The following is a 21,350-nucleotide window of genomic DNA, read 5'->3' on the forward strand; positions in this document are numbered from 1 at the left end:
AAAGGGGAAAGAAAGCAACAGACATCTCAAATAATGTCTCGTAGGCGTCAGGTGGGGTTGAGGGGGGCGACTGCCACAAAAAGCAACTTATCCTCCACCAAAAGAGGAAGAGGATGACGGATGAGGATGAAGAAAGGAGGCGTGGTTGGCGTGAAAAAAGGGGCAATGGTATCTCCTATTGAAGTCTCGCTCTCTGTTTCCTTCTCTGTTTCGCTGCATTCTCCTCTTCACACTGTTCTCGCCCTCCTCCTCCTCCTCCGCCTCTCGACTACTGCTTGTGGATGTCCTCGCTGCGAATGATCTTGTAAATGATCCAGTAGAAAATGTTAAAAATGAGGAAGACGAGCGGGAAGGCCACGCGGGACACCGTGTCGATGCGCTTGGCCCGGCTGATGAACAGCTTCTTCATCTCCTCGATGCTCTTCTCGGGCGCGGCCGAGGCCGGGGCGTTGTTGTTGTTGCCCTTGATGGCCATGCCGTCTTTGGCCTGCAGGCAGGCGGGGCCCATGCCGTAGCCGGGGAAGCTGAAGCGCCCCTCGCCTGTCTCATCCTCCTGCAACACAGGCCAAGACTCAGGCTGTTAGGAACCAGAGAAAGACGTTACTGTTGGAGGTGTGTGTGTGTGCGCTCGTATATGTGTGTGTGTGTGTGTGTGTGTGTGTGTGTGTGTGTGTGTGTGAATGTAAGTGTGAGGGTGTTGGAGGTAAGTACATGCAGGTGTTGGAGGTGTGTGTGTGTGTGTGTATCAGAGGTCAATTCAATTTCAGTTCAGTTAATTACAGAGAGATTCAGACATGGAGGCCAAATATTCCAGATGACATGAAGTGAAGATGGAGGATGAGGAAAGAAGTATGCATGAATTAAACTGGACTCTTCTTATATTGCCTGTTTTTCCTTTTTGTATAATTTCTGTCACATTCGCATCCTAATTCATCATAAAAATGAATTTCCTTTAGCTTCACCGTCACTGATTAATTTGGAGTCCTATAAACAGAATGAGTTAACAATGCCACATGTCACATGATATAAAGAATAAGTCCTTCCAGTCAATTCAAGTGTGACCACGCTCACCTGGCTATGTTTTAAAATGGAGGAGAAAACTTGGAAAGATTATTAGCAGGGGTCAGCGAGCTAAGGTTTAAAGCTAATTTAAAGTTGGAGTCAGTCAACATACATCAACTTTCAGTTCTTGATGGCTGTTATACTTGATAGTTTCTCTTTTATCTTGTTATTGTCAGTTGCTTATTAGCTTAATAGTGAAACGATCATTGATGTAGTTTGCTTATATACAACCACCTGATTGTGGAGACTTTATGATGATGTGTTTATTTTTAAAAAGCCAAAAAATGGGGGTAACAAGACCATAACTCTGCTCCCCCTAACTGAACAACAGGGATTCATTTGCTCCACTTGCTCCACTGCTCCGGCGCTGATGAGTCTCACCTCATTCTTTATTCTAAATTTCAATGAATACTCACTGGCAGCAATATCAGCTTGTTTATGTCTGTTCAGTAATGAGATTGGTCCGCGACATATTTAGCTTAGCTTAGCATAAAAGACGGGATGCACGAGGAAACAGGGGAAATGTCCACCTTGCAGCAGTTGCAGAATTGTCTGGGATGATCATGGTCATGCTGTATCACATGCACTTCTATTTACAAGCAAACCACAGCTGAATGCAGGAGAAAATACATGAAACACATCAGTGATAAAAACAATGTAGTGACAGAAATGTGAATAAAGAGAAATAACAGCGGTAGTTTAAATATTTGTGTTCTTATGTGTTAATTTCTCTTCTTTTAGAAACAGAAAAGATCTGCAGGTGTATTGTTTGATATTTAGTGTCACAGCAGCACATAAAGACTGACGTCGTGACATTTACAGCACTGCTGTTCAAACAGAGAGCCCTGTTTTCCAATGGTCAGCTGTGGTTGATTGACTGAGATTGATTGATTAGATTTGTCCTCATGTAATGAAAGAGCTTTGAGCTGATTTGCTTTCTTCATATTAGTCATCCTTTCACCGGAGCTGTAGGATTCAGAGAAGGGATGGAAAAGGTTGATATTCTTTATCCTGTTCACGGTCGTGGGTCCTGGACAGGCAGACAGGCATGGGGAGAACACATACGCTCCACACAGAGAGACCCCAAACAGCAGATTCATAAATTATGAGCCGAGCATTGATCACACAGCTCGTATCTCCGCTTTGTAAAAGTCATCAATACGAGCTGGAGCTGAACACCGAGCGTGTTTATCTCACCCGTCAAGGAGAGCGAGGGGGTGAGGTAGGATGGCTGAATGGATTGGATTGATTGACGTGCGCTGTACTCAAGGTTATGGCGTGTGCGTGGCGTTTCCACCCGGGCACGGTGAGATATTGAAAATCCTATCTGCACTGTCACCCTGCCTTTTCATTACAGGAGACACAATGACTTCCTTATCTGGTTCAGAGACTCCACCACAAACACTGCGATGGCCTGAGAGACACTGAGGGTGTGTGTGTGTGTGTGGAAACTAAAGTAGGAAAATAACAGGCGCTCCAAAGTGCCCTTCAAAGTTAAAACAACACCCGTGAAATTAAAAATTATCAGTCAAAAAGCCCTCTGATGGTTAGAAGTCATCTTTGTTTGGATTCACATTTCTGATAAAAGACGATGTCAAAAAAATGCACGCATGAATGCGACTCGCGTTCCCCTCTGGGACGCGGTGGGAAACCGAGTGGCAGACTATCAGCGGGGACTCTTCCCAGTGCATTCTGGGTAAGAAAAAAGGTGCATTTTGTGATCGGAAAACAAGCAGGAATGTAGCCTGAAGCAGGAGGAAGTGTTGGCAGCGGGAGAACTTAACGACTGACGCAAAACCTCTGCAGCAACAACAAATCAACCAGCCAGTAAAAGAAGACGGCTCGACTCCCTCCTGCTAGACCAGCCTCTAGTTTCCAGCAGTGGGGAAAAACTAAATAGTCTTTGAACCAATAATAAGCCAATATTCATCAGTAAAGTGACAGAGAGGAGGAGGAGAATCCTTCTAAATGAGATCAGAAGCGCAGGATGAACTTTTCTTACCTTTGTGTGTGTGCTGGTATGTATAGATTTCATAATGTGTGTGTGTATGTATGTGTGTCAGTGTGTGCATCTATAGATATGTGTATGGGTGTGTGTCAGACCACCAGGTAGCGATCCATTTTTAGCACTCCATGTCCCCGTTCTGTCCTTGTGTCCACAAGAACCCATCTATTACTGTTAATACATGTACACACACACACACGCACACATTAGCCACAATGCTAGCCGACCTCTGCCCGTCCTTCAGTGACGCTGCTAAACTATTACAGATGCTCTGCTTTATTCTCCCTGCCATGTGATTAATGTGGAGGGCGGAGGGACGTGAGGAGGAGGCGCAATGAGGAGCACAATAGAGGGAGGAGGCGTGATGAGGAAAAGAAAGAGAGGAGGAGAACAATAAGGGAGAAAGAAGAAAGCCCAGCAGCCTGACAGACACTGTTCAGGGCAAAAAGGCACGAACACTGCTCTTGATGTCAGAAGACCCCTGACTGAAACTGAACCCTTGGATTGCTCAGGTGATTCATTACATTCAGGCCTAATTAGAAATTGCATCCATTAACTCAGCAAGGACCAGGCTTGCAGTCCATGGATGGATGGATGGATGGATGGATGGATGGATGGATGGATGAACATATGGATGGATGGATGGGTGAAGGCAAGGACAGAGGAGATAAACAGTTGGGGGGGATGAAGGTTTGCCCTTTGGGTTAGACAAGGGAGGTAATTTATGGCCGTGCTTTAAGATGCAGCTCACTCATCTTTTCTTTCCCTCCATACTCTCTCCATCTTTCTCCTTCTGCATTTGCAAACCGTATGGCTCTTTCTACAGTGATTAACTTGCATGTCATTAAAAAAACAAACAAACACACTACTGCATGAAAACAACACACACACTCTTCTGTTTTCACCTGTGTGAAGATTCAGAAGGTTCAGCCAATCACAACAGCTGCATTGCAACACAGCAACAGTAGTAAACAGCCTTATTGTTGTCGCACTTAAATGAAGCCCAATCAAAACCATGCTTGCTATATTGGTACTTGTTCATACAGATCAATGCTTACAGTCCACAAAGATGCACAGGTGATGCATCAGTCTGCAGGTAGCTTATAACCTGCAACAGCAAATACTTACAGGTAGCTTATTTTCATGCTAAAAACTTGTAAGCAAAGATTTACCACAGCAGGAAAGCTACCATCCTCTCTACCACTGAGGACAAATCATCAGGGGTTGTTGGAACTGCTTCAGCTGAAGAGGTCAGTATTTCTAACATCTCGGCTGCAGCCCGGCCCCAGGCTGCAGGGCCTGGTCGCCAGGGGTCAGGGGTCTCGCCCCTGTCACACATACAGATCATCCACTTGCCATAAGGGGCACAGCTCATATCAGAGTAGCTCTACTCAATGAAGGGCATGTAGTTCCAGGATGAATTCAATCTGGCTCATCATCATTTTGTCCATTTGTTGTGCAAAGATTTATCAAAATGAATGTTGTCTTCGCATCAGTAAATGTGGAAATGGAAAATTGAAAAAAGACAGGAAGTCAAATAGAGAGACAGAAGAGAAAGACGAGGCTGGAAATCCAGACAGAAAGAGGAAGTACGAAGTGGAGATAAAGAAAACAGGAGAATGGAAAAGAGACAGAAAGCAATGAATTTTAAAACGTGATGGGAGGGACATATGGGGGAAAAAAAGGAGAGACGAAGAATGAAAAACTGCAGAGCGAGAAAAATCATCTTTAAAACGGAGTCAGAGCGATGGAAGGGAGAGAAGAGGGGGACAAAGAGAGAAAGAGAGCAAGAGGACCTCTTAGCTCGCTCATCCATCATGCTTTCCTCTCCCGATTGAAGCATTTATATCTCTGCCTCTGCTGATGTGATTAATCGAGCAGATTAGCAGGAAGCAGGACGCAAGCTACGTCAGGCCCGCTATCCCCCGACATCTCCTCTGCAAATATTACCCTTGGATACTTGTTTTAGAGACCCGCATTTACATAAAACACGATTCGGAAAGGTGTCAGCCTCAACTAACGCCGGCATCAGTCTCTCCTGAAGGAGGCTGGAGGAGGAATTCCTCGGCTTGCGTTCCGCTTTATCATTTCCCCCAGAAGCAATTCCAGCCGAGCAGCGGGGAAGGAAATATATTATAAATTTGCCTTTGCTGATCAATTTTCTGGTGGATTCATCTCAAACCGCCGTCCACCCTTTCCCCCTGTTCTCCCCTCTGCCTCTCTGCTCGATTAAGGCCATTTGAGGCTTTTTAGGATGTTTCAGTATCAATATGTCAGCGCTGAGTGGATTCTGTGGAGCTGAGAGGAATGTCTGAGTAGATGTGGGTTAAATTTTTTTTCTATGGCTCTACTTAAAAAGATATTTAAAAACACTAATATTTTTTTCTTAGAGCTGGTTAGATTGATATCAGCTGGGATGAACACACAAAAAAAATGTGTAAGATCTCTGACCACTATCTGATGAAGCCTTAGGTAGCATGACATAAAGCATAAGACCTTAGAGCAAATACAACCGTGGCCGACTATAATAGGCAAGAAAACTTGGAAAGATAGTATACAAACTGCAATAAACAGCCACCTGCACTCGTCTAGATTAGTTAGATTCTACTGTATGTGGTCTCTTGTATCCCAGACCAGCACACAACATCACAATGAGCATCATCGCAGGTTGACAGTGAGGTGTACAGTTATGCCACTGCCCTACTGCCCATTGTTGCTCTGTGACAGTGGTCCAGAAAAGCAGAAATTCAATCACATTATAGATTCATTAACTGGTAAATGGACTATTTATGTAGCGCTTTTCTAGTCTGACAACCACTCAAGGCGCTTTTACAACACAAGTCTGCATTCATCCATTCACACACATTCAAATGATGGCACAGCATCACCTCCTGAGCCACAGCCACTGCCCACCATTAGATCAGGCAGAGGATTGAAGTTATGCTAACCTGAGCTGACTGGCATCAATTGTCTGCTCAAACAGCAGAGCCTCTCACAGCAGATCTAAAGAAAGTTTAGTTAAAGGTAAATAAAAGCATAAAAAAAGGGGCAACATGCTACCAGTGTGGCTTTCCTGAGCATGCAGGGTTGCTGTGACTCCCACCAGTGATTCTACATATATTCAACAAACAGTTAGATGAACAGATCTATTTTTTAAGGTAGGATTGGGGTCTATTTGTTGACCATTTCACTACGTACAAGGCTTTGATATAGCATGGTACAGTTGGTTCGAAATGTAGAGCCGTCAATGGAGTTACGTATAATTAGCTGTTGGTGATATTGGTTGAAAAACACAGTAGCACAATAAAACGCTCCGTCCAATGATCCATCCATCCATCCCTGCTTTTCTCTCTCTCCTCCATTTGTTTCCACTGGAGTCCCTGCTTACATTAAAGCATGGTGTGTTAATGTCTCCGGCTCATCAAGCCGCTGACCTGGAATGATTATCCACATGATCTGCTGCACTGTTCCTTTCGCTGTCTCCTCTTTCTCTTTCAGCATTTGATCTGAATAACATTGCAGGGAAGCCATAACACCTTTAGCTTCATGCATTAAATCTGATGTTTAAATGTCAGCTAGGGTTCACTTCAGCTTAATGTAGGGTTAAATTTAGCCTTTGATGTCAGATGGGCATATTAATGCTGAGCCCCCACCATAACACCCAAAAGCATAGCTTTAAATAATACAGTTTAATTTCATGATAATACTACATTCAATTTAAAAGATAAACTTAGTAATATTCTGTACTTTTGTTACTGCTGACAAACCTAATTGTTTTCATGGACGTAAACCTTTAAAAACATCTCAGAAATTCATAGATTAGGACACACAATACCTGCTAGAATGATCAGCTCACTGATGGTTTTGGTCTTTTCATGGGATTTGTTGACAACAACGATTTCTGTCATTAAATGTAAATGCACAAGACATATTCTAAAAGCAAGTTAAACGCACACATGCACACAAACTTTCCTTTTGAATTACAAACACAATATCTGTGCAACTGTTATGACACACATGTGCTGTCAGGTTGCATTTTTACAGGAAGCATTGCATGTAATAAAGTAACGTAAGCTCTTCTTCATACTCATATGTTTTACTGTGGAGATATTATTCAGTGCTGCATTTTTAATGAAAGCTTTTACAGTTTAGTGCAGTTATATTTTGTATTTTGTGATATTGCTAGTTAGTGCATGCTGCATAACATGATGTTGCGCCTCTAAAATCAAGTGGAAAAGAACTGATCAGTAAGTCCAAAAGGTCAACCCTTTAGTCTTGTAAAGACACGGAGAACCTGATGAGAATTCATGTTAAATCTAATCCAGTGGCTTTTAAGAGCATAAGAAGGGCAAGAGGTGAAAGCGTTTCCTCAGCCAACAGGCAGCCACATAAATATGGATATTAACATAAAGATCTGCAAGGTAATTGGTTCCAGTGAGTTATATCCAAGATATTAGTGTCATTAGTACAAATGCAGAATACATGCTGTATGAAAACAACGAGGGCTTCCACTCTGTCAATTACTGTAAGCGCTTCTTCTTCTAATGAGGGAACAGCGAGCGTGTTGCACGACACTTCACAGCCGACTTGTCAGTCTGAAGGTTGAGTTCAGCCCGCGGAGATCACTGATCGCTCTCCCTGCGCTTCCTCAGGCCTCTTAATCCCCACGCTCTCTTATCTGCGGTTGTTCTCAAAGCTGCCGAACAGCCTGTGAGATCAAGGCATTTAGAGCAAACCAGCATGTAGAGCTTCCCCCCTGCCGAAAAACGCCTAATCACGGCTAATGAGCTGATTATAGCCGATCAATCAGGGAGTCGGTTTCCCTAATAAGGCGCTGTCATTGTCAAACAGCGGGACGGTGTCTGCAGTCGCAGGGAGGGGGTCACGCCCCTCAGGCCACTTCTCCAAATGTACATCCCTTTTTCCCGGAAGGCTGAGCGTGCCAAACAAAGAGCCAGCTGCAGGGGAGGAGGCATGTCATGGCTCCACGGTCGCTCTTATTTCTTTGCTCATGTTGTTGAGGTGAAGAGAAGTGGAAGAGGACAGTCGCCAGGCTTTAGTAGCTTTCTACCTCCAGGCGAAATAAAACAGGGTTTAATGTAGGTTTTTTTTCACTGTGATACTGGATGGGATTTCTAATGTAGGCCAGTTATTTTTGATGCATCTGACAAGAGCCATTGCACTCCAGAATGGATTATTCCTCACAAACGATTTATTTTAATGAAAGCCTTCCTTGATCTAAAAATACTAATTTGCATTCCGCGGCCTGAACTTCAGAAACAGCAGTGAGGAGCGCTGACGACAGTCCTGATTGAAACCGAGGAGAGAGGCGGTAATGTTCGACTTCCCTTTGATTTCTAAAGGGGCTCTCTCCTTTTCAGTCTGGAGAGCTTGTCTGTGTTAAACAAGCGAGCTGCTGCCAGGCGGGCCTATCCTTCAAGGATGAGTGGCGCTATTGATCTGATCCCTCTGCAGTAGTTTCACTCCCCCAGCAGGGGGGGATGTCACTCTGCCTCAGCGCTCACAGGAGCCGGCTGTGCCTCTCTTCCCTCTCACTGGGCTGCGGTATCCGTCTATTTGATGCTCCGTCTTTCTAATTAGACAGCCCTCTGAAGCAGGTAGCCTCAGTCCGATCGCTCCCGCTCTTTCTCTCTCCGTCTCGTTCTCTCCGGACTATCAGTGTCACTAACGAATCAATAAAGCATCAGGGTAGAAAGTGCAGAAATCAGCACAACTGGGACTACCCCAACTGCTGCTGCTACTGCTGCTGCAGCTTCCTGCACTGCACCGACGGCTTCAACTCCAACACAGAAAGACGAGCCAAAGTGCAGCACTGTGTTCATGTCGGAGGACGGATGGTAGTGCCGGAGCGCAGTTAACTCAGAAGGACATATCAGCACATTTCTGCCAAGCAGTCAGGTCGATCAGACTCTTTGCAACTGTGTTTAAATCCCCGAAAAGCTCGACTGTTGCTTCCAGAAATCACAGAACTCGTCAGAACACCCTGCTAGTTTCCTTTCAGTCTTATATATCTGCTCTCACTGCCTCAAAGAACACTTTAAAAGCAGCACACATACATCGAAATGCTTGCATATAAGCCATAAAACCCTCGAGGACATTCTTCACTCAGATTATCGAGACCTCCAACTGTACTAGCTGCACCTCAAAGCAATTCATCACTGTTGTAGCCACAATCACAGTAAACAGATCCCTCCAGGGAAGTACCGCACTAATCCAATACATCCTACCGTCCTAACACAATTATCACACGAAATTGAAGATGCGTGCTAATCATGCTGGTAAGTCCCATAAAACACGACTAGCTGAGCCGTACAGTACATCCCTGCTAATGCCAACACTGATTGCTTGTGTTGACATTAGATTAGTTTCTCCTCTTTGTATTTTCCTCTCTTGTTGAGGAAAACATTTCAGACAGCACATGTTCATTAGTAATCAATCCATAATAAGACATAATCCCAGCGAAGAGTGTCGCTGTTGCATTTGTACTGGTGGTAAACAGGCGGCCACTGTGATATTGTTGTAATAAAACACACTCGTGGTAGACATACAGTACGTTCAACAGCGCAACACAAGGTCTGGATCCTGACCGAACTGCACATGAATATGGACTAGACCATGTGTCGTCATTGACCGGACAATACCGATGCATGAGGCATTGAGCATTGATTGAAAGTACCCACACATGAGTGTGGATATCAGACTGTGGATCTTCACTGTCACCTCAGTCTGTGTGTTATCTCTGGTCAGATCTCAAGAACTGTGAAGTCATCACTGTCAGGCGGTGCTAACGCTCTCGCTAATGCTAGCAGCAAGACGCTCTCAAGACAGCTGAAGCTAATAAACAAAACATCCATCCATTCATCCTCCTGTCATCCAACACTAAACCTCGCTCATGCTGTAGCTGCTCCACCAATCAACACCTGGGTTGGTGCCTTTAGGGCCAAGCCAACATGCTTTTTTGTTGCTGGTGTGTAGTTCAAGTAAAGTTATGTGATGTGCTGTTAAATTTTTGGTTTTTGTTGGAAACTTTTATTGATGCTGGTGCATTTTGGTGATCTACAAACCCCAGATGACATTAAATGATGTCCTTTTAATCATCCACTGACAATGTCTTTAGAATTATTGAGTTTGGTACAAAGGCCTGGCACACTGTATTGTCTCACTGGCACAAACAGTTGGTAATTTGGTTCTGCAAAATGACTTCTTCAGTAGTATCTCGCATGACAACTAAACATGGTAAGATGCTGGTTTGTTTCCGAAACCTCTTCTAAGCCTTTTATCACATCATATGCTCTTCCTCTCTCTCGCTCTAAAAAAAGGAATTCGCTCGGCACCTTTGAGTTACTCGATGCACCTGCAGCCTTGTGGCACTTGTGTCAGGTGGAACATGGAACTGAAAGCTGAGGCATTTACACTCAAAGGCTTCTGCTTGGTCTACTGCGGCTTTGATTGTACCTCATTTGTATGTTGCTTGAGTCTGTCAGCTGAATAAATGTAATGTAAATATAAAATATATGATTGGGGTTTAGGCGTCTGAAACACTTGTTAAACGTTAGATGTGAATTTGCAGCAGTAAATATGGCCACACAGCGTCAGTTATACTTTAATTGGGTGGGTGGTTTGCCTCACTGTTACAGTTTCTCCTGTTCTTTGCATTTGGATCCAGCTTTTGCTTTGTTTTTTTCGGTGGTGGTGAGCAGGCAGTGGACAGCGGCGCCGCAGATGCCTCTGGTGAGTGGTTTACATGTGCTGCACCCCAGCAGCGGCAGTCGACTCAGCAGCCAGCAGAAAGCTGACTGATAGCCCTCTCAGAGCCGTAATGGAGGGCTGTGGATCACATTAGGCTCACATTAGAAGGACTGGCCAGAGAGGTTAATTAAGAACGTGCGACGCCCGAGGACTGCCTCTCTCTCTCTCTCACTGTGTGTCAGTGGGGTTTCACCATTTGCTGGATTTATTTCACAGCACAGCAGTGGGATTAATGGTGATGATCTCATTGAGGGTGCTCATACTTTTAATAATGAATCTTATTCTTTGGTCTTTTTATTGTGCTTGAAATAAAGTAAAAAGACCTGAGGAGCTGAATTTAAAACTGCTTTACACTTTTGAATGATCCCTACATTTGGAACGTATTATGCAATCCTCTCTGCAAAATCCTGTTTCAAATGCAAATACCTAAAATTCCTCTCTGTGTTTTCTTAGTGTCCTTAGAAGTCCTTTTAGTTCTGCTGAGATTTCTACTGGAAAAAGAGAAAAGCTCCTTAATGTGCTGTATCTGTCAACGATTGTGATGTGACAGGGTAGCCAGTGCACAAGTGGTAGAAAGCACATTTAAAACCAGTAATTAAGTACAATTTGGAGGTACTTGTACTTTGCTTGAATACTTGCATTTTATCCTTCTTTAAACTTGTAATCGACTACTTTTAAGAGAGATTTTTACTAAAAGGTCCACTGTGCAGGATCTAGGAGGATCTATTATTTCTACAGTAGCCCTGAACAGACAAACCAAACACTGTCACCTTTAGTGTTTTTCATGAGTTGTGAGTAGCGGAGGGAGTATTTAGTTGGTTGCAATCTACAACCTCACCACTAGATGCCACTAAATCCTGCACACTGGACCTTTAAAGTCATTTATTTGGCAGATGTAGTTACCACTTATTTTTCAAATAATGATTTTTTTCTACGCAAAATTGTGCTGATATTATAGAATATTGTGTATTAACATAGATTAAACCACCCAACAGTCCATAAAGTGATTTAATTACCTTTACCTCAGCATTAAAATCCTGTTTACATGTTAATTCGACATCACTGTCTTGTGTTGCATATTGTCTTCACCAGATGAATAAAGTTTAGCTTCTTTTTGATGAGTTGAAAAGTTTTGTTATTGTTTGTACTTTTTGTCTCTTTATGTCTTATGATAGAGTCACAATAAATCAAATTAAATTTAATATCTGTTGTATAACTTTTTAGCCAAGCTAGCCAGCTGCTCAAACTATTTTTTTAAAGCCCGCCTTTCAAAACACAATAAAGTACGACACAAAGAACTACGTTCAATTTGGTTTTAATCTAATTTAAAAACAAACAAACAAACAGTGTGGTGGTTGATTTATTCATGCAGGTGCAGTTTTGTGGGAATAACCAGTGAAGCACGCTGGAACTGAACATATTAAAACTTTCTATAATGTTAACTGTTGTGGTTTTTATGTGGTAATCTTGTATTTGATTCCTTTACTCCATTTGTCCTTTTCTTATCTGTGTCTTCTTCTCCTGATGTGGAGCTTAAACTGTTCATTATATGGCCATGCTTCATTAGGTCATGTTTCCACTTGCAGTAACATCTCTGTCATTTGGGTGATGCGTTCATGAAATTGCCTGACAGTGCTATAAGTACATTTATTTTTTAACGTGTGGCTCCGGTGTGAAAAGGCAGAAGTAACTGGTTAAGTGTGTATTCACATGCATTTGCTTCCTGCTACATGCTATGGATAGAAAATCCCTACTAAATAAATCACACGGTGTGAAAAATAGACTGAACAGTCACCTAAACTCACCTCGAGACAGAAAAAACCATCAGACACATGTAATGACTGAAATTAAACATGAAACACAGCTCAGCTCTGGTCCTGAATTCACCTTCTGCCGCACAGCATGACATTAAAAAGCTCTCTGTCAAAACCAAATCCTGTTACGTAAAAATCTGAAAACCTGAAAATCACTTATTTTTTTACGATATGAAAGGAATTGATGAGGATTCTTCAGTAACATAAATGCTGCGTCAGCCCTGAAGTCTGTGAGACGTGACCTCAGCTGAACAAACCAGCTACCTCATTAACAAATTAACTCAAGTTACGTAACAGGTCGATGGCCTAAATTCACCTTCTGCTTTCGTCACAGGAGCAGAAACAAACTGTGTAAGAGGAAACTATGCAAAAGGTTCGGTGTACCAGATGTGGGTCAACCCTGAGCCCGCGGTGCTCTCACTCTCTCCTGCTGCTGTTGGGGGCAGAGAGGGTCGAGAGACATAGAGGGAGGCACACCAACAGAGCGAGCGAGCAAGAAGTCTGGGTTTGTGTGTGATTCACCTGAAAGTGCAGCGGCAGCTGGACCGCTAATCTACCTCTTCACCTACCATCACAGCTCAGGGGATTGGGGATTACAACAATAGGATTTGGGATTTATAGTTTTTTATTTTTACATATCTTTTTCCCACAAACTCCCTGATTCATTTTCCCGTCTCAGCTTTTATTTACTGAGCCTGGCAGCAGGCTGTGAGTCGTTCATCTAAACTCTGGAAGTTCCTCCTTAAATTTGGATTTGTCCAATGAGAATGATGCTAATGTAAATTTAATTTGGTGGCATGAAATAATCTACATACAATCTACAATCTACATGCCATTATACTGTAAAATAGCAGCTAAAAAAAAACATATCTGTCATATCTTACAGTCACGGTGCACTTTATTTTCTACACACTGCCATTTGCTCTATATACTCCTTTTTGTACAATACTTTTTATTACTACTGTTTGCTATTTTGGCTATTCTATATTATGTATATAATTTTTACTGCTCGCTATTTTGATATTTTATTAGGTATATTATGTATATCCTATTTCACAAATTTTCACTTATTTCACTGTGTGTAATGCTGCTGCTGCACTGCAATTTCCCATCTTGGGACAAATAAAAGTATACTGTATCTATGTATCTACATATATAATCTAATCTAATCTAATATAATATAATATAATATAATATAATATGATATAATTTACAAATATAGTTGAATTTTATTTTTTTATCCCAGGTGTGGGATGAATAAAGTTAAAAAGTTATCTTATCTTATCTTATCTTATCTTAAAAAGATGACCTTCAGCCTTCACCTCAGCCTAAATATGATCCTGACTCCATCCATCACCCTAAACCACAGCAATCTAATCTAATCTCGAACTGGACTTTCTGGCACGGTGTCCTCGCTTCACGGCACCTATGTCATCTTACCAGCCTCGCCGGAACATGAGGTCCTCATAAATACAGAAACGCATGAACATGCACACACGCACTAAAACGTGTCAAACTCAATCAAGCAGCTCCAGTCATGGCAGGCACGAACACATGCCCTACAACACCAAAATGCACGACAGCACTCGTGAAAGCACTCATGCATGTTCACCGGCTGTATAGATGCAATCACACACACACACACGCACACACACACACACACACACACACACACAGATCCAGGACTGTACGGACCGTTTACTGCAGGCTCATTGTTGCATTTCTTGTGGGTGTTTGTGTTTTCTTGCCCTCCACCCACACAAACACACAAACCACCAGTTTCACAATCAACCAGCACTTCAATATTCCCCGCAGGCCTGACAGCTTTACTCCTTATTCAATACAGCAGCCCGGGACTGATAAATCCAGCCGGACAGATAGAATTGATTGATTAAATGCTTCAAAGACAAAACCGACGAAAGAAAGCAGACGAAGGAAAAAAACCCTGATACATCTCAACAGTCCTCCAGGGAGAAATTGACATTGTGCTTTGTCATTTTTACTAAATATATCCAAAGCAGTGTTGAGAAATTAAATGAACTGACATATTTTCAGGTCTCCACTTTATCTTCATGTCATCAAAAATAGTCTTCTTAGGCTTGGAGACAGTTTATAAAAAAAAAATAAGGTGGTTTTGAGGCGGACATGTTTGTTTTGGACTTTCCAGCGATGTGAAAAGAAAGAAAGACAAAGCTCGTTGATGTGGTTGTGATGTTTAAACGCTGCTGTTCTCCATCAACGGCGGCCAGATTAACAGGTTAAAGCGTTATTTTTAATACGATGCAAAGACAAATCTCACCTCAGGGTCTGTTCGGCAGTTGCTCGCAAGTTTTCAGTCATAGTGCATGAGCTTCATCAGCAGATGGAGTTTACACAGCTGTCACTGAGGTGTCCATGTCCAGATGTGTGTTTTTAAGGACTTCCTGTCCATGTTGACTTATTGAGGATGAGAAAACACTCTCATCACAGGATGCATTTAATGGCTTTTCTGGAGCTTTCGATCACATTACATGATCTGTCTCCAAGGTCAGGAATGAAGTTTGAACCTCAGTTTTTAAGCCACCGACTCCATCTGCTGATGAGGATCATGCAGAGTGACTGAAAGCCCCAGAACATCTACTGAAGGGGCCTTGTGGTGCGAGCGGTCTCTCAGCTGCAGCTTGCAGGTAAGACATGAATCTGACTTCAGCTTTAAAAGAAAACTGTTAAGTTTTTGTTGAAGTGCCTTTTGAAAATTGTGTTTTTGACAGGACTTTGAGACATTATTATCATATCAAAAATAAAATAACAGTAAGAAACAGTCAGCACATTGATCAGAACAGACACACACATCCTGCCTGAGAGCAGTCGCAGCCACACACACGCTCATCGCTGTTTCTCGTAAATGATGCATTTCCACAAACAAAAGTTTCAGCAGAGGGGAAAGTTTGATGTTTTTCTCCTCGTCTACATTGTGAATCCATTACGAGCCTCGTCCGTGTTTGCTCCGCGGCGCAGCTTTTAATCATGCTCAATGCTCCTCCCATGAAACATTGATGCCCCGTGTTTCTGCTGGCGACGAGCGCCGCGCAAAGCTGATATCAAACACAGAGTGGGTTTGTCAGAGGGCCCGAGGATGGAGGAGAGCAGGGATTTCAATCCAAACTGCATTCTAGTGTTTACAGTGCCAAACGCCACCTCGACGACCACCGAGCGAGCTAAAATGTTTTATTCTGTTAACGGCTGCAGGCGGCCCAGCAGCAGAGGATTTCCACAGCAGTGCTGCCACTTCTCATCCCTTAAAAACAACAACTTTGTGGTTTAAACAATTTGTTTCTCCTCTGTTTGGATATTGGAGACGAAGCTGAGGCTCGTGTGTGGACAAACCGCTGAACCATTGGAAAACAGAGTTCGTCTGGTTTCCAGCTCAAGGAAACAGTTTAAAGGACAGATATGGAAGACTGTGGATCAGTGGAAGAGTTTGATTAAAAAATTGTGCTTATCATAATTAAAGTGCAGCATTCTCAGCTTTGTTAAATCCTCATTGTTCTTTAAAAAGCACCAGAAGCTGGTCTCATTTTCTTTTCTGGCTCAGCTGAGATCTGTGTTGACTCATCAGACAAAAAGCAGGACAGGTGGAAAGAAATGGATGTAAATGTGGATGTAAATATTTGATTTCGTCACAGGTGTGCTGTGAGTGTTCACCTTCATGTGTCGTCGCCTCCGTCTGAAGCGCAGCAACTCCTTGTGCTGGCGGGCGATGAAGTTGACGGCAGCGTACTCCAGCAGGGCCGAGAACACGAACAGCAGACATACGGCCATCCAGATATCGATGGCCTTTACGTAGGACACCTGCAGAGGGGCAAGAAGGTGTTAGACATTCATCTGTTGTATCATCAGTCTCCCACCAGCCACGATGTCTCACCTCGTAATCCGCTTCATCATCAAGTGAGATCATCAGGATCTGATTCTGAACAAAGCAACTCTAACGAGTGAAGTAAATTTTCTCCACACAGCAGAGCGCCACAGTTCCTCATCATGTCCTCAACTGTTTTCTTCAATGGTTTTATGCACTCAAAACACTGTGTGTATGTAAGGAACTTAAAAATGCTCATAATTTCTGCTCTTGGTGATGAAAAATGTGTAGAAAAAACATTAAATATCAAGACAACACAAGCCTATTGATGCATTTTAGTCCTTAAATAAAATCAAACTGCATTAAATCGAAGTGGTCCGAAGCGACAGTGAATGTGCTCATTTTAAGGAACAAGTTAATAATCTGGTCAGAAAAACTGAATTAAAAGGAAAAAAAAACTCATTTCGAGTCTCTTAATGACTTTTGAAGATGGAAACACAGTGAGAAACATCAGTGAAACAGTGAATCAGTCAGTATCCTGCATTTTTAAAAAATTTCCAAATATGTCTGAGCGGCTGGATTATAAAAAAAACTACATGCACAACAGCAAACAGCACATCACATTATTTCCGTGTGATGCACGGACAAGCAAAAATATATTTGTGGCTGAGTGTCAGGGGGGCGGGGGGGTCACTGAAGATGAAGATAAGCTACAAAACATGGCTAAATATGTAGCAGCCATACTCAGACTGAGGTGTGTGAAATCCTGAGCATGATCAGCCCACATGGTGAGGCAGATACATGACCGCTCAGCTGTGGGTTAATCCAGGTTTGAAGGGGAATGCAGAGAAGGTAAAACACTCCTCTTTCAAACTCTTCTGCTGAAGTGCTCCTGACTCTTCACCTCCACTGCCGTGGCGAAGCTGCACAGGGGCAGACGTTAAACCGCTGCTGTGGAGGGGAACTGTGAATGAGGTTGAGCTGTGCACAAACACATGTGACCTTCTCTGCATATATAAGTTGCTAATTGCATGGAGATAAGATTTAAATTTCTATATATGTTAGCAGAACCAGCAGAATGAATGGACAACCTGATGGTCAAAAAGCATTTAACACAAGATCCAATCAGCAGAAAACGTCAGCAGCTTTTACATACAAAGAGGGCGGTTTGATGCAAGACGGACGGGGGAAGGACCGTCCGGATAATAAGGGCTAAATGACGTCTGGTTGGATCACTGTCTGATTGCTATCTGCCCGCCAAGTACCATTATTCAAGTGCATTCACCCCGGCCTGTCATTACAACTCTCCATCTCGACACGCAATTACGCTGTGCAGCCTGAGAGGGAGATCCCGGTTCTGTCACAGAGAGAGAAAACCCACAATCAGCCGTTTAAAATCCAATTAAACTGTGACTTTAGATCACTTTCACAAACACACAGCGCTTATCGCCGCCGCTCGGCCTTGTTGTGATTTGTGCTCGTTTGCGCCGAGTCTGATGCTTATGAAAACATTTATCTTCGAATGCCCGACTGATCCCCCCCCCCGTGAGCTGCTGAGAGCCGCTGAGGCCTGAATGGTCAACTGGTTCACTTGGTTTGATGGTTGCTGGTCATCCAGGCAGAGAGAGAAACGGGGAGCATGAAACGGAAACAAAGGAAGAGCAGGAAGAGGAGTCGTACACGGTTTAGAGATGATAGTGTTTCAAAAACTGATTTTCAAGAGCCTCGAACAAGCAGCCTCAAAAACAAAATGGGTTTTTAAAGCTGTTGCGCACAGAAAAGGGTCTTATCTTCTATCATTTACCTTGAAATGAAAACCTCATACAAACAGAAAGAAAATGTTTTGGAGATAAAGGCAGCAGAGATGCAGACTGATACCCTCTCTCACATCTGGGCGCTCTAGTCTGTTGTTTTGTCGTCATTTGGGTGGATTTTTAATATTAGCACAATGTATTGGGATCATAAACAGACTAAGAAAATGAAAAGTCAGCATTTTTTGTGGCGCAGCTTTAAATATGTGAGACAACCTTTCAAACGGCCCTTTCATTCCTGGAAAAACGCAGCTCAACACAAATACATCCTTCTCTGAAAGGTGGCTGACGGCGTTCTGGGAACGAACCACTAAGTGGAGTAAATGAAGTAGATGGACTGAGAGTGGACACAAATTGTCGGACATCACGTCACTAAACAGTTTATTTCCTGCTGTCCTTTTTGTTTTATCGCCAATTTGTAGCTTTATAACTTTCCGTGGCAATGTTTGCAATCAGCAACAAGATGAAATAAGCTTTTTCTTCATTTTGGTGATTAAATTGCTCTTTTATTTGGTACTCGCAAGCTCTTAAAAGTCAAAAAAGAGGAAGAAAAAGCCACAAACTATAATCACAGCGTGTTTGGGTTCAGCTCAGTTCAAATTTGGTTAAAAGCAGCTGATAGAGCCTTGATTTTCGAGTTTCTGCTGATCTTAAATTATGGATGACGGTCTGTGAATGTGACGTTAGGAAACAAGTCCGATTAATGTAGTCATTGATGGAAAATGACACTTTGCTTTCTGTGAAATGATACTTGAGCATCTGCATTGAACTACCAAAATATAACGGTAGAAGGTAGGCAGGCTTAGGACTGAAACCAGGCGAGCTAAGCTAAAACAGACCGAGCTACAGTCAGCCGGGCCGGACTGCTGTCCTGGATGAGGCTGAGAGCTTCTGACAGACAAACTGACCGGCGGCGGCCTCCTGAACTGCAGCTTAGGTGGCGTTAAAGTCACGCTTCAGAGGACGATGTAGAGGAACGCAGTGGAGAGCTGACACTGCTCTGACTGGACCAATGAGCTGCTGACTGACTGCTTGGCGGCTGGTTGGCGGAACAGCTCCATCGACTGACTGAGCGCTTGAGCGAATGACTGTTGATTAAAATACAGCATCACTGATGGAGGACCACATTTCCCCCCCGTATACAATAACACATTTCATCTAACACATTTAATGCATTCTATGTCATCTATTTTAACCTACATTTCATTATTCTCTTCTGTAGTTTTATGCATTGTCTTTATTTTTATTTTCAGCCTCATTCTGTCTGACTTTAACTTTCATTATCAAGTACGTTTCATTTTTTATCCCTGTGTTTATGTCCGTTCTGTCTTTTCTACGTGAAGCTCTCCCCTGCTGCTGTGATTTATTTGTTGTAAAGCACTCCGAGCTGCATTTCCTGTTTAAAAGGTGCTGTACAAATAAAGATTATTACTATTATTATTAGTATTGTTGTTAATATTATAGATGTGGGTCAAAAGGTCACGATCTTCTGACATCATGTTCAGTATCTTTTTATATGTAGACTTACATTATGAGCCATACAGCAGTGGTTTGAACAATTACTTTCATTAATTTAATTGATTGTTATTTTCATTTTAAATGGGATCATAAAACACTTAAATATACTGTATTTACTAATATACTAAACTCATTTTTTCAAAGACAGGTAAATGCTGCTTGTTGCCCTTTAAGGTCATATGACCAACCTCTGTCGTGGCGTTCCTGTGGAGCACTATGGCTAACAACGCTTTTTCTGGAGCTGCTTATACATTTTGTCTACCTGCATCCAGCAACACGTTCAGGTGAGTAAACCACACGTGCATTCACCAGAACCGAGTGTTAGCGGCCTGCGTGAACATTAGCATCATCCTCGTTATATTTGCTGAATAATTCTCACACAAAACTCTAATATTTCCTCTCCTCTCGCTCCTCATCCCTTCTCCTCTGTTCTTGTCTCCTTTCCTGCCTCGCCTGACATGGTGCAGCGCTCCTCTGTGGCGTGTGAAAAGAGCCGTGTGTTTAGGTGTGTGTGTCTGCTATCAATCACACACACACACTTAGATGTACGTGTGTGTGTGTGAGAGAGCAGTATGCCTACCTAAGCTCAGCTGTGCTGTGTGATCATTATTGTGACAGCTGAACTGCAGAGGAATCACGGTTCACTTGTTCAATTTTTAGAGCGCATGAAGCACCTAATGTCAACAAACAGTGAGTGAGTGACTGAATGTGTGTGTGTGTGTGTGTGTGTGTGTGTGTGTGTGTGTTTGCGTGTGTGTCGGGGATTACAGCTTCCCTGGACATAATTATACAATCCTACAGGCTCACGCAAAGTCTGACCGTTATGTTTTTTTCTTTAATCTGTAAATCCCTCAGAGGAAAAGATTTTTCTCGCTTTTTCGAAGTTATTTTTCTCATCTTTTTATTCGAGTGTGATAGAATTGTGAGTAATATCGTTTGGCCCAAATGTTTTTTTTATTACTAATTTGATCAGTGTTAGTTCATACATAAATTAAGAGTTTAACATGGTGGGAATAACATCTAATTTTCTTGCTAAGAGGTTGATGAGTACATTGTTACCTCTTTCATATATTATTGTTCAGTATGGAGCTGGAGCCAGGAGGTGATTAGCCTAGCTTAGCATAAAGACTGGAATCAGGGGGAAAGCAAAACAACTGAATAGATCCATTGCCAAAGATTCCCAAAACAGCATATATCACAGTCAGAGAGTACCAGCGGTAAGTCAGGGTCAACCTGTGATGCACATGGTTATGTAAATTAGAATAAGTCAACGTTGACATCCGTTTTCAGACGGGACATGAACGCCCCCGTGAAAATCCTGTGTTTGTTCGACTCATCCATCTGCCACATACTGACTTTCTTCATCTTTACACTACATCACCTGACTTCCCCCTTCGCTCCCGTCATAATTACTGCAGCCACTAGAGGTCGCTGCCTAGCAATAAACATATATATGGGTCGTAATAACCTACTTGTAAAATCGACGTATACTGCAGACTCAGGAACAGCTGGTCTGACTCCATCCAAAGCTACAC

At 42.7% G+C, this 21,350-nt stretch overlaps 1 protein-coding gene across 1 annotated transcript in view; it reads right to left on the minus strand.

The window, feature by feature from the left end:
• Window positions 1-268: 268 nt before the first annotated feature.
• glra1 (glycine receptor, alpha 1) overlaps window positions 269-21,350 on the minus strand; it is a 100,898-nt gene continuing 79,816 nt past the window's right edge. Inside the window, exons 10-11 of the mRNA XM_041944204.1 lie at window positions 16,336-16,482; window positions 269-553 (exon numbers count right to left, since the gene is read on the minus strand). Coding sequence (XP_041800138.1) covers window positions 269-553; window positions 16,336-16,482 — 432 coding nt within the window. The remainder of the gene's footprint in view (window positions 554-16,335; window positions 16,483-21,350) is intronic.

The sequence above is a fragment of the Chelmon rostratus genome, chromosome 9 (genome assembly GCF_017976325.1).
Source record: "Chelmon rostratus isolate fCheRos1 chromosome 9, fCheRos1.pri, whole genome shotgun sequence".
Classification (NCBI taxonomy): domain Eukaryota; kingdom Metazoa; phylum Chordata; class Actinopteri; order Chaetodontiformes; family Chaetodontidae; genus Chelmon; species Chelmon rostratus.